Source organism: Lampris incognitus, chromosome 1, assembly GCF_029633865.1.
Source record: "Lampris incognitus isolate fLamInc1 chromosome 1, fLamInc1.hap2, whole genome shotgun sequence".
Taxonomy (NCBI): domain Eukaryota; kingdom Metazoa; phylum Chordata; class Actinopteri; order Lampriformes; family Lampridae; genus Lampris; species Lampris incognitus.
In genome coordinates, this window is record NC_079211.1 from 129,704,378 (window position 1) to 129,721,446 (window position 17,069).

Consider the following 17,069-nt stretch of genomic DNA (forward strand, 5'->3'; position numbering starts at 1 on the left):
TGAAGCAGATGATTCCTGACAAATTAAAGATTTCAGCAGTACATGCTGGCCCAAAATAGAAAGACAAGACAACACCAACAACACAAAACATACTATGCACAATGATCTATACTTTCTACAGATATGCATCCAGAATTCAACCAGTGTTTGCATTAGGCAGCATGGTATTCACTGTGAATATATGTTTAATGGTATAGTGAGTGTCAAATAATGCACTCGACCAATGTACCATTTGTTAATTAGATACTGAATAGGATGAGTTATGAAATAAATTAGTAGCGTGACTGAAAATGGATGTCGGTGTTGGTTTTGACCAATGAAAATAGGTTGGAGTTGGAGCATACCATTCTTTAAAATTAATATCATAGTATTCAGGGTGTAAAACTTGTATTTCACTTTCTCATGGACAGCATTTCTGTTCCTCCCTTTCTAACACCGGGACTCCATGGTGTCAGTGCCGTGTTCCGGCCCAACAAGGGACAGAATAGTTTGCTCTCTTCCCTCCCTGCTGGATGCTGTTCCTTCCAGGGCCTTAAGAGATGCAGACATCGGCTATTCTTAAAGCAACAGTCTTTAAGATCATCAATTTGTGCCCACTTTAAATGAAGAACAAAATACAATGATGACTGTTGACATAACTGAAGGTGAACTAAAAACTGCAATTAGTAGGCTTAAATTAAACAAGTCACCAGAATCAGATGGTTATACGACAGAGTGGTATAAAGAATTTAAAAATGAGTTAACTCCTGTTATACTTCCCATGCTGAACTGGGCTTTATAAAAGGTGCAAACGCCACCCAGCTGGAAGGAGGCGATAATCTCAGCTATACCGAAAGAAGGTGAGGATAAAATGGAATGTGGGTCATTTCGACCAATATCTGTTCTTAACGTAGATTATAGATTATTTACCACCTCCTACCCATACTGATACATAATGATCAGACAGGTTTTATACAATAATGTCAAACACAAGACAATATACAAAGGACAGTACACATTATGGATCACATATAAAAAAATTAAATTAAAGCAATAGTGATAAGCGTGGACGCTGGAAAGGCATTTGATTCAGTTCACTGGAATTTTCTTTATAGAGTTCTACACAGATTTGGTTTACATGACACAATTATTAAAACTATATAGGTGCTATATGACAATCCCACTGCCAGGATTAAAATTAATGGATATTTATCAAATAATTTTACCCTAGAAAGGGGCTCGAGACAGGGTTGCACATGGTCACCGCTCCTCTTCGCATTATATTTAGAACCACTAGCTCACTACATCAAACAAAATGAAGATATCAGGGGAATTACTATTAAAGGGACATAGCATAAATTGGCCTGTTATGCAGATGAAATTTTGATCTATCTAGGGCAACCAACATACTCTTTACCTGAATTGATGCAATCCTTTGAACAATAAGGTCAATTATCAGGATACAAGATCAACATAGCTAAAACCCAATTTCTTTCATATAACTATAGCACACCAGGAGAAATTGAAAGTAGATACCCCTTGACATGGCAAACAGAGTCTTTCAAATATTTGGGCATCAACATGCCAAAAGATTTGACAAAACTTAAGGAAGACATAACAAGATGGAACCTAATGCCCTTCCTTAGTCTCAGCTCAAGGATTGAATCCATTAAAATGAATATATTGCCCAGATTATTACATCTCTTTCAGACCCTACCAGTAGAGATTAACCAAAACTAATTCAATGAATGGGACAAAATGTTATCAAGGTATATATGGCAAGGTAAAAGACCAAGGGTTCGTCTCAAAAATTTGCAGTTGGCCAAAGAAAAGGGGGGATTGGGCCTACCTTATATTAGAGATTATTATTTTGCAGCACAGATGAGAGCTATGATATGCTGTTGCAACCCATCATGTGATGCTCATGTGAAAAACATTGAAGAGAGGATACCTTCCGTCCCCATACAGGCAATCTTGGCTGATAACAACCTACAAACTTACATAAATACTATGGATAACTCATGGGTGAAATGCACTCTTAAAATATGGAAAACTATTGTTAAAAAAAATATAAACTAGAGGGCGATAATGTAATTCTTAAATGGTGTGCATAATGACTCAGATTTTACACCAAATACACTAGATAATAGATTTAAGGACTGGGCAGCTAAAGGAATAACAGTTCTATGCAATATAGGTGCATCTCAAAAAATTAGAATGTTATGGAAAAGTTCATTATTTTCTGTAATTTAATTCAAAAAGTGAAACTTTTATATATCCTAGATTCATTACACAAAGTGATATACACTACCGTTCAAAAGTTTGGGATCACATTGAAATGTCCATATTTTTGAAGGAAAAGCACTGTACTGTTCAATGAAGATAACTTTAAACTAGTCTTAACTTTAAAGAAATACACTCTATACATTGCTAATGTGGTAAATGACTATTCTAGCTGCAAATGTCTGGTTTTTGGTGCAATATCTACATAGGTGTATAGAGGCCCATTTCAAGCAACTATCACTCCAGTGTTCTAATGGTACAATGTGTTTGCTCATTGGCTCAGAAGGCTAATTGATGATTAGAAAACCCTTGTGCAATCATGTTCACACATCTGAAAACAGTTTAATTCGTTACAGAAGCTACAAAACTGACCTTCCTTTGATCAGATTGAGTTTCTGGAGCATCACATTTGTGGGGTCAATTAAACGCTCAAAATGGCCAGAAAAAGAGAACTTTCATCTGAAACTCGACAGTCTATTCTTGTTCTTAGAAATGAAGGCTATTCCATGCGAGAAATTGCTAAGAAATTGAAGATTTCCTACACCGGTGTGTACTACTCCCTTCAGAGGACAGCACAAACAGGCTCTAACCAGAGTAGAAAAAGATGTGGGAGGCCGCGTTGCACAACTGAGCAAGAAGATAAGTACATTAGAGTCTCTAGTTTGAGAAACAGACGCCTCACAGGTCCCCAACTGGCATCTTCATTAAATAGTACCCGCAAAACACCAGTGTCAACATCTACAGTGAAGAGGCGGCTGCGGGATTCTGGGCTTCAGGGCAGAGTGGCAAAGAAAAAGCCATATCTGAGACTGACCAATAAAAGAAAAAGATTAAGATGGGCAAAAGAACACAGACATTGGACAGAGGAAGACTGGAAAAAAGTGTTGTGGACGGATGAATCCAAGTTTGAGGTGTTTGGATCACAAAGAAGAACGTTTGTGAGACGCAGAACAAATGAAAAGATGCTGGAAGAATGCCTGACGCCATCTGTTAAGCATGGTGGAGGTAATGTGATGGTCTGGGGTTGCTTTGGTGCTGGTAAGGTGGGAGATTTGTACAGGGTAAAAGGGATTCTGAATAAGGAAGGCTATCACTCCATTTTGCAACGCCATGCCATACCCAGTGGACAGCGCTTGATTGGAGCCAATTTCATCCTACAACAGGACAATGACCCTAAACACACCTCCAAATTGTGCAAGAACTATTTAGAGCAGAAGCAGGCAGCTGGTATTCTATCGGTAATGGAGTGGCCAGCGCAGTCACCAGATCTGAACCCCATTGAGCTGTTGTGGGAGCAGCTTGACCGTATGGTACGCAAGAAGTGCCCATCCAACCAATCCAACTTGTGGGAGCTGCTTCTGGAAGCGTGGGGTGCAATTTCTCCAGATTACCTCAACAAATTAACAGCTAGAATGCCAAAGGTCTGCAATGCTGTAATTGCTGCAAATGGAGGATTCTTTGACGAAAGCAAAGTTTGATGTAAAAAAAATCTTATTTTAAATACAAATCATTATTTCTAACCTTGTCAATGTCTTGACTCTATTTTCTATTCATTTCACAACATATGGTGGTGAATAAGTGTGACTTTTCATGGAAAACACAAAATTGTTTGGGTGATCCCAAACTTTTGAACGGTAGTGTATGTCAAGCCTTTTTTGTTTTAATCTTGATGATTACGGCTTACAGCTCGTGAAAATCAAAAATCCAGTATCTCAAAATATGAGAATATTACATAAGACCAATCAAAAAAAGGATTTATAATACAAAAATGTCGACCTTCTGAAAAGTGTGTTCATTTATGCACTCAATACTTGGTTGGGGCTCCTTTTGCATGAATTACTGCATCAATGCGGCGTGGCATGGAGGCAATCAGCCTGTGGCACTGCTGAGGTTTTATGGAAGCCCAGATTACTTTGATAGTGGCCTTCAGCTCGTCTGCATTGTTGGGTCTGGTGTCTCATCTTCCTCTTGACAATACCCCATAAGCAACAGAAGGTCATCGCTGAAAGGGCTGGCTGTTTGCAGGGTGCTGTATCAAAGCATATCCGTGGAAAGTTGACGGGAAGGGAAAAGTGTGGTAGGAAAAGGTGCCCAAGCAACAGGTATGACCGCAGCCTTGAGAGGATTGTCAAGCAAGGCCAATTCAAGAACTTGGGGGAGCTTCACAAGGAGTGGACTGAGGCTGGAATCAGTGCATCAAGAGCCACCACGCACAGACGTGCCCAGGACCTGGGCTGCAAGTGTAACATTCCTAGTGTCAAGCCACTCCTGAAGCAGAGACAACATCTGAAGCATCTTACCTGGGCTAAGGAGAAAAAGAACTGGATCGTTAGTCAGTGGTCCAAAGTCCTCTTTTCCGATGAAAGTAAATGTTGCATTTCATTTGGAAATCAAGGTCCCAGAGTCTGGAGGAAGAGTGGAGAGGCACAGAATCCAAATTGTTTGAAGTCCAGTGTGAAGTTTCCACAGTCGGTGATGATTGGGGTGCCATGTCATCTGCAGGTGTTGGTCCACTGTGTTTCATCAAGCCCAGAGTGAACCCAGCCATCTACCAGGAGATTTTAGAGCACTTTGTGCTTCCGTCTGCTGACAAGCTTTATGGAGATGCTGATTTCATTTTCCAGCAGGACTTGGCACCTGCCCACAGTGCCAAAACTACTAGTAACTGGTTTAATTACCATGGTGTTACTGTGCTTGCTTGGCCAGCCAACTTGCCTGACCTGAACCCCATAGAGAATCTATGGGGTAGTGTCAAGAGGAAGATGAGAGACACCAGACCCAACAATGCAGACGAGCTGAAGGCCGCTATCAAAGCAACCTGTGCCTCCATAACACCTCAGCAGTGTCACAGGCTGATTGCCTCCATGCCATGCTGCATTGATGTAGTAATTCATGCAAAAAGAGGCCCGACCAAGTATAGAGTGCGTAAATGAACATACTTTTCAGAAGGTCGACATTTCTGTATTATAAATCCTTTTTTGGATTGGTCTTACGTAATATTCTAATATTTTGAGATACTGGATTTTTGATTTTCATGAGCTGTAAGCCGTAATCATCAAGATTAAAACAAAAAAGGCTTGACATATTTCACTTTATGTGTAATGAATCTAGAATATATGAAAGTTTCACTTTTTGAATTAAATTACAGAAAATAATTAACTTTTCCACAATATTCCAATTTTTTGAGATGCACCTGTATAACAAAATAAGGAACACTGTTCAGTTTTGAAATGCTTAAAAGAGAAACACTTATTAGAAAAACAAGACTTCTATCGGTATCTGCAGATGCGACATTGTTACAGTTTTTCACAATTGCTTAAACACATTTCCCGATAGACTACCTCACTTTCTCAAAACCCTAAATACAAATCACAAAACTCGCACACAAAATGCAGAATCCTACACTTCTCTTGCAAAAGCACACTTTGCCCTCAAAACAGTGTTAACTCTTCACTAAATAGTATTTTCTTTTCAAATGACAAACGCATACATCATATGAGTAGACATTTCTAAGCACCCATTGAACACTGATGTGCAGAATGGTAAACACTATAGTATGAATGGAAAACACTATATGAATACTTTATCAGTAGAATCATGCCTTTGCATGTTCAGTGTTACACTTTCACCTGTTGGATGTAAAATATTACCATATAATGTTTTTACGTACAGTGCATCCGGAAAGTATTCACAGGAGTTTAGAAATGTGATTGGCAGTGTGTTCTGTGTGAACACCAAGAGAGGGAATTCAGGAAGAGTGTGCAAGATATAGAGAATTGTGTGTAGTGTTGTGAAAAATGTGTGGTATGGAATGGGAATCTAAGTCTAAAGCAGAAAATGTGCTTGGAGTTCAGCAGAATTGGTTTAGGCAGTTGGTACATGAGTTTCAGGTTGTGCACATTGTGTCTGATGTTCCAATTAATACGAAGATGAAAAATACGAAGATGAAAAATGTAACCGAGGCAAGTACATGTCTGATAGAACTGTTTAGGAAAGTGTATAATTCAGATACTGATAGTAGAATCATTTCATGCATGTATAAGGGTCTTAAAACACAATTCGACTTTATACATTAAAACAAAATGAGAGAAGGAAGGAGGGACAATTATATCTGAGGAAGAATGGACAACGATATGGAGGTATCAATGGAAGTGTATTAGTTCACAGAAATTGAGGGAGTTTGGTTGGAAAAACCTGATAAGGTATTTTATTACACCCTCTCAGAAATCCCATTATTTTATTACACCCTCTCAGAAATCCCATTAAAAACCTCCCTGTTTGCTGGAGAAACTGTGGCAACCAAAATGCAAACCATTACCATATTTTCTGGGATTGCCCCGTTATCAAAGACTATTGGAGAGCGATACACAATGCCCTACAAGACATCTTAAAATGTGAAATTTCCCTAGAAAGTAAGACCATATATTTTGGATATATACCTCAAGAATGGTTAAAAAAAGGATAAATACTTAATGAATATACTGCTGGTGGCTGGTAAAAAGACTCTTACCAGGAAATGGTTATCACAGGAGAGCCCAACTTTAAACGCATGGATGGAAATTACAATGGACATTTGTAAAATGGAGACGATAACAGCATCTGTCAATCATAAATTGGAACAATTTGCTTTACACTGGAAAAAATTGTTTAACTACGTAGCACCCCATAGGCCTGATTTTATGTTCACAAATGAATGATTATGGTGTAAAGAAAAGATCCCTCCCTACCTGTACATAATTTTTTCCCTTTGATTTTTATATATATATATATATATATATATATATATATAGTGTATTAAAAAGGGATGTAAAAAAAGCATCAGCATATAGAGCAAAGACATTCCCAAAAATGCTTTCCTAAATGAACCTGGAAAAGAATATTCCCATTTATCTAATTTGTCAGAACAGCTTGATTAAGGGGTGTCGTGGATTCTGTGTGGATGCATTGTTGTCCCAAAGCAAAACACCAAAAGATAAAAGTAATCCTGGATGTGTAGCTGCTTTTACCACGATTATTCATTTATGTGTGCTGGCTATAAAGTAAAAAAAAATGCATCTTTGAAATTAGCATTTGCTCTAGTCCTAGCCTAGCTCTTGTTTTTGCTTTATTTATGCCACGGGAATTTTTTTTTTCTTTTTTTTTTTTCCCCGGTTTCCATGTTTGAGTTGTAGAATGGGTCATTTGGTGACTCCTTCAAGGACTGATGATGTCCTGACAGACTTTTGAAGCATTAATACCACGATTGCTGCAGAGATGATGCTGTGCTTTTGTTAAGTCATTACTGTTTTAGTTATTGTTTTTGCTTTTCTTTTTGTTTTGTACTTGTTTATTTGTATTAATTTTCCTTAAAGAAGCTCAATAAAAACTTAAATTTGAAAAAATCATCAATTTTAAAACTTATGTTGATACTTGTATCGGTGTTTTGAACACTCTGCAACCCAGAGATCCATTCAAAATTATATGGTGGCCACTAGTAATGTTTCAGCACTTTTCCCCCAGCCAAAGAATCGTGGTTAAACCCAAGTTCAAACTACTGACGCAATATTTGTTGGTTAAGTCTGATTTAATGGCTTTTTCATTTCGGGCCATAAAAACTCAAAAGAACAGTGTGCAAAATTATGCCGTCTTGTCACACCAGTCATGTAAACGTTATGAAAAGTTTCAGTTTTTAAATAGTCAAATCAAGCTGATAGCCTCCTTGGTGTTTAACTGAATCTGTCTTTTGCCTTAATGTCTCTTTCACTGCAGGAGACTATGAAGAGATTTAACAGGAACAAGCAGATATTCTGCAGCATCCTGACCAACCGCTGCTGTTCCACAGTGGGGACTGTCTTTGACGCAGACACCATAATCTTCTATGACACAGACCTCAACCCTAGCATGGATGTCCGCACCCAAGAATGGTGCGATAAAATCGGTCGCTCCAAGGATATACACATATACAGGTGACACAATCAGGACTGTGATTTTAATTGCGCCAGTACTTACAATTCCCATTTATCACTGAAATGTTCCTGCATTTTTTACACCTCTTCACATCCCTGATGACATTGTTGGTAGACTTAAGTATGTCTAACATCCTGGATGGAAACCTAGAGGGAATGTGGTGCTGAGTTTCTGGGGTAAATGTTGTTTTGTCCAATCCAGGCTGGAGAGTGGAAACTCCATTGAAGAGAAGCTACTGAAGAATGGCACCAAGGACCTGATCAGAGAGGTGGCCGCCCAGGGCACTGACTACACCTTGGCTTTTCTTACACAAGTAATATTACCCTGTTGATTTTTTTCCTTCATCTCAGAACATTGCCCTCTCCCTGCTCCCCATTTGGGTGGAATCTACACTTAACTTGGTTATTCAAACTAAATTTTAATATGTTTAAAGTATAATTAATTACTCAACTGTCCTCAACATGCCTTATACTGCATGTTCACACTTTATATAAGATGTTAGTGGTCCATGATATGTCAGTATTTAATTAATTCTCTGTCCTGTCTGTATAATTTTCCACCATTCTTATCATGACTCATTCCTGTACAATTACCTTGACCTTAGTAAGGGAAGTAATTTTGCGTGTAATGCCTTGTGCCTGTAGCGAACAATCCAGGACCTTTTTGAAGTGGAAGCAGGCTCAGGAGAGAAGGTTGAGGAGTTTGTGGTGCTTCATCAAGAGCCATCTCCCTCCGAGGCCATTTCTCCCCGTGTGGCTAGACCCTACATCCAGGCCCTCCACAGCATCAACCTGGATACCATATCAGAGGAAGAGAAACGGCAGCAGGAGCAAGAGGAAGAGGAGAGCAGCATAGTAACAGAGGAAGGTTTGGAGAAGGAGGTACAGGCCAAAGAAGAGCCTGCTCAGATAGAGGAGCTCAATGCAGTCATGGACCAGGTAAGTCGTCCATATTTGAAAGGTTGTTGGTTACTGTAAACCCAATGTATGTAAGTAACCTGCTAACATCTATTTCAGCATTTCTGATATAGTCTCTGCACCATTGCACCTTATCACCTCTTATTTCACCTGTATAAGTCGTTCCTTATGCATATATCAGAAGACTTGTGTTGTGGTGTTGTTATTCTATGTTAAGTACACTGAGAGAGCCATGAAACTGTAGTCCGAATCCATGTTTGTGCAAATCTACATGGCCAATAAACATGATTCTGATTCTGATACTAACAAATATGACAAAAAGATGAATAACACTGAAATGTTTTCTATGATTATGTTGGCTTTACTGATGCTTGGTTTCCTCTCAAACAGCTGACACCAATTGAGAGGTATGCTTTACACTACCTTGAGTACCTTCACGTTAGTGACGACGAAACCATTATCAAGGTACCTTTAGAATTAATCTGGCTAAAGATCTGACTGCATTGTTGATATGCTATTTGTCCTTTGACACATCAAACCAACTGGTACATGTCACGTTCTGTTTCCTCAGGAACGAATGGAGTGTGCCAAGAGACGCTGGGAACTGCAGCAGCTCCAGAAGCTGAAGATCGAGGAGGAGGAGAGGCTGATGCTGGAGGGAGACGAGGAGCTCTTCACCTACACCAGAGAAGATGCCTACAACATGGTAGGCTGTCAATCATAAATCTAGTTATCAAACAGAGAAATGATGTGGGTTTTGTATTTAAATTAACTTTAAACTATCCCCTTTATCTACCTGGTAACAAACAGGAGTATGTATTTCAAGCAGAGGACGGCCACACTGAAATCATGCCGGTAAGTTCTATGATCAGTTTCTGTGAACTCGCAACTCCCACTCATTTTAACTGGAAGGTCAACGTTGTCATGCATTTGTTTTTTCCTTATAACCCTGACAAGGTTCCTCATAACATCTCTGATACAGTTGTTTGTCTTTAAACACACCAGGAACTGCCTTTCTGTCTACGGTTCTGGTCTCACTTCTTCTCCTTTACAGCTATGGACTCCGCCCACACCACCACAGGATGACAATGACATCTACATTGACTCGGTCATGTGTCTAATGTATGACACCACACCCATGCCAGAGTCCAAGCTGCCCCCCATCTATGTCCGCAAGGAGCACAAGAGACTCAAGATGGACCCTTCAGGTGTGCAGAGAACTGTCTACTGTGTCATTAAAACTTCCCCCTCTGACTGCATGCCATCCTGTACTGAAACACTACTAGCCCAGTATTGGTGTTATCTTATGCACATATCTGAACCGGTAAAAAAGTTGTTTCAGTCTAAATTTTTTACACTATAGTAAAATTTATGTGTTTTTGTTGGGTTAACAACACAAAAAAAAAAATCATTTGACAAACACTTGTGAAAACACAGGAAATTGAGCTGGTCAGATTAGCTTCTTTTAAATTCTTAAATGACAGGGTGAGTTTTCCTCATATCTGTGCTTGTTTCTAGCAGCAGCCAGAAAGAAAAAGAAGGGCCATGGTGAGACAGTTATTCCTCCACGCTCCCTCTTTGAAAAGGCCAGCATGCTCAAAGTTCGCCGTGAGGGCAAGGACCAGAAAAAGAACTTTTCCCTCAAGCAGCAGGCTCCCTTTGCCAAGCCTCTACCCTCACTGGTTAAGCCTGCCATGGAGGCTGGCCAGGATAACCCAGAATGGCTCATCAGTGAGGACTGGGCTCTACTTCAGGTACCAGCTCTAGCAGCTTCTAATCTGGACAGTAGTCACAATCCAGCTCATAATTACAGTACAGTTGAGTGGTTTTTCTGAACTGCATGACAGCTAATGACGTGTACTGTTGTTCAATAGATGTAGCCTATTCAATGTGGATGTAATTTTGTTCTGTCTCTGCCAGGCTGTAAAGCAGCTGCTGGAGCTGCCTCTGAACTTGACTATTGTGTCTCCGGCCCACACCCCAAACTGGGACCTGGTAAGCGATGTCGTCAACTCGTGCAGCCGTATCTACCGCTCGCCCAAACAGTGTCGCAATCGCTACGAGAACGTCATCATTCCCAGAGAAGAGGGCAAGGTAATTAGTTAGAAGTCACCATGCCTGTAGTCCTATCCTTGAACAGTCTTTGGGGTCTGAATTTTCTAACCAGTCATTGTGGATATTTTCAGTTGATGTATGAGGCCAACCCCAAGAAGAAAACCAAGAGCATATACAAGGTACTTTCCCTCTCTCTCTCTCTCTCTCTCTCTCTCTCTCTCTCGGTTGTCTGTCTTTGTGTTGCTATTGATTTCTTTGACCCAATGTGTGTGTGTGTGTGTGTGTGTGTGTGGGTGTGTGTGTGTGCGCGCGCACACTCTGTAACAGTCTAAGAACAGCCGTCCTCTTCGGACGTGTCAGATCTACACCCAGGATGACAACGCCACTCACATTCAACTCTACAACAGCCGGTTTGAACTCATGAAGATTATCGCTAGCAAGAGGAGTCCACCCATCAAACCTCTGTAAGCACTGGGCATGGTCAATTTATTACAAATATTTTGGTGGGTATCATAAATAAAAGGTGATGTAAACCGCAGTTTCATCCCCTCTCTCCAACATAGTGTTTTAAAAAATGTAGTGAAATGGGGGTTGAGAGTAATAGTGGAGAGGGAGGAAGAGGGGCTCTGACAAAAACTTAGGAAATGACCATGTGACAAAGCTTGGTATTGAAAAGAGATCAACAGCCAGTTTATTAAAAACACTTTAAAACACCAGAGATGAAAATCAGTTAAAATAACAAGACATCTGCAGAGTCTTGGGAGTATTCATGTATTCATGCTATTTTCATGTTGAACATTTAATGTCCACAGTAGCGTTTTCTGGTCATTATTTAAAGTTTTCCAACCACATTGAAATGCCAAAACAATGAAAATATTGTTAAGTCTCTTCTATTGGGCATGCACACCCAATTTGAGCCAGCCATTTTACCTGAGATCACATGACAGTAATGTGTCAGCATTTGCGAAAAGCTCAATTTTTGCCATCTACACTACAACACGACACCAGCGTTTTTACATTGATGCATTTTGGACAGGATTTTTGAAAAGCTCTGTTTTCGGTGGTCGAAAACAATAGCTTAAGTGTGGGTGGAAGGGCAAAACATAGAAAAATCAATTTCCAATTTATCCTTGTTAGTGTGGACATACTCTTAAATTGGGTGAGCGCTTCTGCGTATCCACGGCTCACTTTCTCTCCCTACTGTGTCTTTGTGTATACGCAGACACAATTTAATTGCTGGTTTGCACATACTCCACCTCAGAGAAGTTGTCGCTTAAATGTAAATATAGGTGGGGGCAATGACAATTTCAAACTGATGACATAGTCATATTCGAGTACAACAATATAAAAAAATCCAAAGACATTTATCTACTCTTGGTTTTCAGTTCCAAGGACTGGGAGAGTAATGATTTAGAACCTGAAACAATGTCATGCCCATTATTGTCTACCACACCTCAGTTAACATCAGTTAACATCTCAAAAAAACGTTTTCATGTTTCTGACCCCCTTTTATAACAACTTGTGTTGTTTTGCCAATTGCTTCACAGTCAAAACAACCATTAGACATGGAAATGACTGTGTTTAAAAAAGGGCTGGGGAATACAGATCCATCGGGTTTGGTTGGAAATAGGAATCCTGTTTTTCATTGCAGAGCTGGATGGAGTGATGGGGCAGGATGCAGTCCCTGTGTATGGTTAGAGGAATGAGCGGTGGTAGACCCTAGCAGTTTACTAGTATTAACCGCAGCCCTGGTGAAATGCGGTGTTCACCACATTTTGTACAAGGGCCATAGCTTCAAGGCACATAAAATTAGAACATGCTTTTTTGCATATCGACCTTTGTCAAAGATGGTGATTTTGATTTTTCTAGTTTTTTACTTAGTTGGGTTGAATCAACCTTTTTAAGAATGTTTGATACAAATTCAAGTTTTATGTGTATGCTTGGATTAAAATCATCTTCGTGATAAATAGTTGGGCCACTACAACTAGATAGAGAAATACCCAGTAATTGGGAGTTACTGGTAATGGTTAATTCACTGTAGAACTCGAATTTGCTGTTTCGAGTAACTTGCAGAACCTGGATAAAAACAGCATGGAAGGGGCTCATGGTGAACCTAATTCAGTTCAATTCAATTTATTGTCATTAAAAGCAATATGCACGCATATGTTAAAAATTAAATAAGGGCTGTGGCTTCGACAAACAGTGCAAGACAGACATAGACAAACACAGCAAACACAGTATAAGATATACACAGATGAAGACCAAAAGCTAAAAATAAGTTAAAAAGAGCACCAGTCCAAAAATATTTACACATGTCCACAGACATTCAGTGGGTAGCCAGGTTCAGGTGAGCAACAGCTTGGGGAAAGAAGCTGTTTTTGAGCCTGGTAATGCAGGCTCTGAGGCTCCTGTAGCGCCTCCCAGAGCACAGGGGGGGAGAACAGTCCAAGGTTGGGGTGGGTGGGATCTCTGCTGATGCTGAGACCCCTTTGAAGGCAGCATTTGTGGTAAATGTCTTTTATGCTGGAAGCTGGGTACCGGTGATATGCTGGGCCGCCTTGACGACCCGTTGCAGAGCTTTCTGGTCTACTGATGTGCAGTTGCCGTACCACACTGAGATGCAGCTGGTCAGGATGCTCTCTACGGTGCAGTGGTAGAAGTTGGTGGGAATTTTGGGGGATAGGCGGGCGCTCCTCAGTCTCCTCAGGAAATGCAGGCGTTGTTGGGCCTTTTTCACAAGGGCCAGGGTGTTTGTTGTTCAGGAGAGTTCCTCGTTGATGTGGACTCCAAGGAATTAATGAAATGGTGTCAACCAAAACTGAGGTTTAAATTGGCCATGTTCATCAAAATTCCCCTCCAAACAGTTGAAATTCATCTAGGGATGAAATCAAAGAACTTAAATCTACATTCATTTTGACCAAAAACATTAAAAGAGAAAAGAAAAAAAAAACCTCTTGATGCTTCTCTGTGCGGAAAGTCTTTGAGATGAGGTCAGACAGAAAAAGCATCTTTTGAGGCCTTCTGAAACTTAAACATAAGATCCTTGATAACATCATTGAGGACTTGTAGTTTGCATTACTTTGATTCTTGAGGCTTCATTTGATTTATAAAAAAAAAAGAAGAGAGTCAAAAATAGCTTGGTGAGTTCTATTAAATTCAAGCACCAAGTCATCATTAGCACTTTAGCAAGTAGTCTTCTAGTAAGTAGCGCCATTGGAGGCCTCAGAAAATGTACTTGATGACACAGAAACAAAGATGTGAGCACAAAAGGGAACACTGAGCTAGGAAGGATTACTGTGTCTCATAAAATAATTACAATATGGCCGGACATATACACTCACTGGCCACTTTATTAGGTACACCTTGCTAGTACCGGGTTGGACCCCCTTTTGCCTTCAGAACTGCCTTAATCCTTCGTGGCATAGATTCAACAAGGTACTGGAAACATTCCTCAGAGAGTTTGGTCCATACTGACATGATAGCATCACGCAGTTGCTGCAGATTTGTCGGCTGCACATCCATGATGCGAATCTCCCGGTCCACCACATCCCAAAGGTGCTCTATTGGATTGAGATCTGGTGACTGTGGAGGCCATTTGAGTACAGTGAACTCATTGTCATGTTCAAGAAACCAGTCTGAGATGATTCGAGCTTTATGACATGGCGCGTTATCCTGCTGGAAGTAGCCATCAGAAGATGGGAACACTGTGGTCATAAAGGGATGGACATGGTCAGCAACAATACTCAGGTAGGCTGTGGCGTTGACATGATGCTCAGTTGGTACTAAGGGGCCCAAAGTGTGCCAAGAAAATATCCCCCACACCATTACACCACCACCACCAGCGTGAACCGTTGATACAAGGCAGGATGGATCCATGCTTTCATGTTGTTGACGCCAAATTCTGACCCTACCATCCGAATGTCGCAGCAGAAATCGAGACTCATCAGACCAGGCAACGTTTTTCCAATCTTCTATTGTCCAATTTTGGTGAGCCTGTGCGAATTGTAGCCTCAGTTTCCTGTTCTTATCTGACAGGAGTGGCAGCCGGTGTGGTATTCTGCTGCTGTAGCCCATCTGCCTCAAGGTTCGACATGTTGTGCGTTCAGAGATGCTCTTCTGCATACCTCGGTTGTAATGAGTGGTTATTTGAGTTACTGTTGCCTTTCTATCAGCTCGAACCAGTCTGGCCATTCTCCTCTGACCTCTGGCATCAACAAGGCATTTTTGCCCACAGAACTGCCGCTCACTGGATATTTTCTCTTTTTCGGACCATTCTCTGTAAACCCTAGAGATGGTTGTGCGTGAAAATCCCAGTAGATCAGCAGTTTCTGAAATACTCAGACCAGCCCGTCTGGCACCAACAACCATGCCACGTTCAAAGTCACTTAAATCACCTTTCTTCCCCATTCTGATGCTCGGTTTGAACTGCAGCAGATCGTCTTGACCATGTCTACATGCCTAAATGCATTGAGTTGCTGCCATGTGATTGGCTGATTAGAAATTTGTGTTAACGAGCAGTTGGACAGGTGTGCCTACTAAAGTGGCCGGTGAGTGTATATGCTGCAGTGTATTGCTGTGGCTAAGGTCTGACACTGGCATTAGGACAAGAGTTGGACCTTTGTAAATGTGTGGGCCTTTGCACATAATGAACAAGTAGAAATGATTCAATTAGATTTAGAAATTCCTGTGGCAGGGGCATCCGGGTAGCGCAGCGGTCTATTCTACCAACACGGGGATTAAAACTTGGATCCCCGTGTTGGCTCTGGCTTGGTCAGGTGTCCCTACAGTCACAATTGGCCATGTCTGCAAGTGGGAAGCCGGATGTGGGTATGTGTCCTGGTCACTGCACTAGCGCCTCCTCTGGTCCATCGGGGCACCTGTTTGGGGTGGAGGGGGAACTGGAAGAAATAGTGGGAGCCTCCTTGGTGAAATCACTGTCAGGTGAAAAGAAGCGACTAGCAACTCCACATGTATCAGAGGAGGCAGTCTGCAGCCCTCCCCGGCTCGCCAGAGGGGGTGGGGCAGCAACTGGGATGGCTCAGAAGAGTGGGATAACTGGCCAGATACAATTGGGGAGAAAAATGGGGGGGGGGGCCCCAAAATAAATTCCTATGGCAAAAGTTTGAACAGGGCTGCACACATACATTACAACAGTCAAGTAACTTGCACTTTGTCATTTAAGAACATGATGACAAATAGGAGTTTTGAAAACTCAAAAGAAATATTCTAAAGCTGAATGGGTTTGTGAGAGGTGGTAGGTTTGATCTGCCCCATTGTTACTGTTGACTTGAGGCAAAAGGGCTCTTTGAGTTTTGTTAAGGCCTAGCCATAGTTTATATTTCCCTGAGAAATGGCATTGACAGTACTATTGACAATTGTTAGTGCTTGTTCCATCTGTCTGTTGATGCTGATAGGTATGCTGGGATACCTAATTCAAATAGACCCATTAGCTTCAGCTTTGTTTATCCTGTTATGCTTACATCATCAAATACCAAGACCACTGCCATGTTTTTAATGTTAAGATGGTATTTAACCAGTAGATTTCAGCAAACTCACTAAAATGGGCTAGGGTTTAGTTACTCCTTAGTAAGCTGCAAATATGCTTGCAAAAGAGAAACATCTTTACAAATTTCTTAATAGACAAATCTTTCTCTGGAGAAATCTGCTTACTGAAGCCTGGATCAGACTGGAGTTCACAGGGATTGTTGGAGTTGTTCTTTTGAGTGTGTTCAATAATTTCTTCGTTACTTATTCATAGGCTGGGAATGAACCCCTTCCAGAAGAATCCCAAGCATGCCTCAGTCCTTGCAGAAAGGTAATATGTCCTTGATATTTGTGCTGTATAAATCTCTAATGTGAAGAACGGAAGTCTAAAAAAATCTGCCTTCT

The 17,069-nt window shown here is 40.8% G+C and overlaps 1 protein-coding gene across 1 annotated transcript in view; it reads left to right on the forward strand.

Moving 5' to 3' along the window:
• Positions 1 to 17,069, forward strand: part of ep400 (E1A binding protein p400) — a 68,584-nt gene that overhangs the window by 46,787 nt on the left and 4,728 nt on the right. Inside the window, exons 30-41 of the mRNA XM_056291485.1 lie at positions 8,011 to 8,207; positions 8,410 to 8,521; positions 8,853 to 9,146; positions 9,516 to 9,590; positions 9,697 to 9,831; positions 9,936 to 9,980; positions 10,180 to 10,333; positions 10,644 to 10,879; positions 11,046 to 11,219; positions 11,312 to 11,359; positions 11,508 to 11,644; positions 16,939 to 16,995. Of these exons, the coding sequence (XP_056147460.1) occupies positions 8,011 to 8,207; positions 8,410 to 8,521; positions 8,853 to 9,146; positions 9,516 to 9,590; positions 9,697 to 9,831; positions 9,936 to 9,980; positions 10,180 to 10,333; positions 10,644 to 10,879; positions 11,046 to 11,219; positions 11,312 to 11,359; positions 11,508 to 11,644; positions 16,939 to 16,995 (1,664 nt within the window). The remainder of the gene's footprint in view (positions 1 to 8,010; positions 8,208 to 8,409; positions 8,522 to 8,852; positions 9,147 to 9,515; positions 9,591 to 9,696; positions 9,832 to 9,935; positions 9,981 to 10,179; positions 10,334 to 10,643; positions 10,880 to 11,045; positions 11,220 to 11,311; positions 11,360 to 11,507; positions 11,645 to 16,938; positions 16,996 to 17,069) is intronic.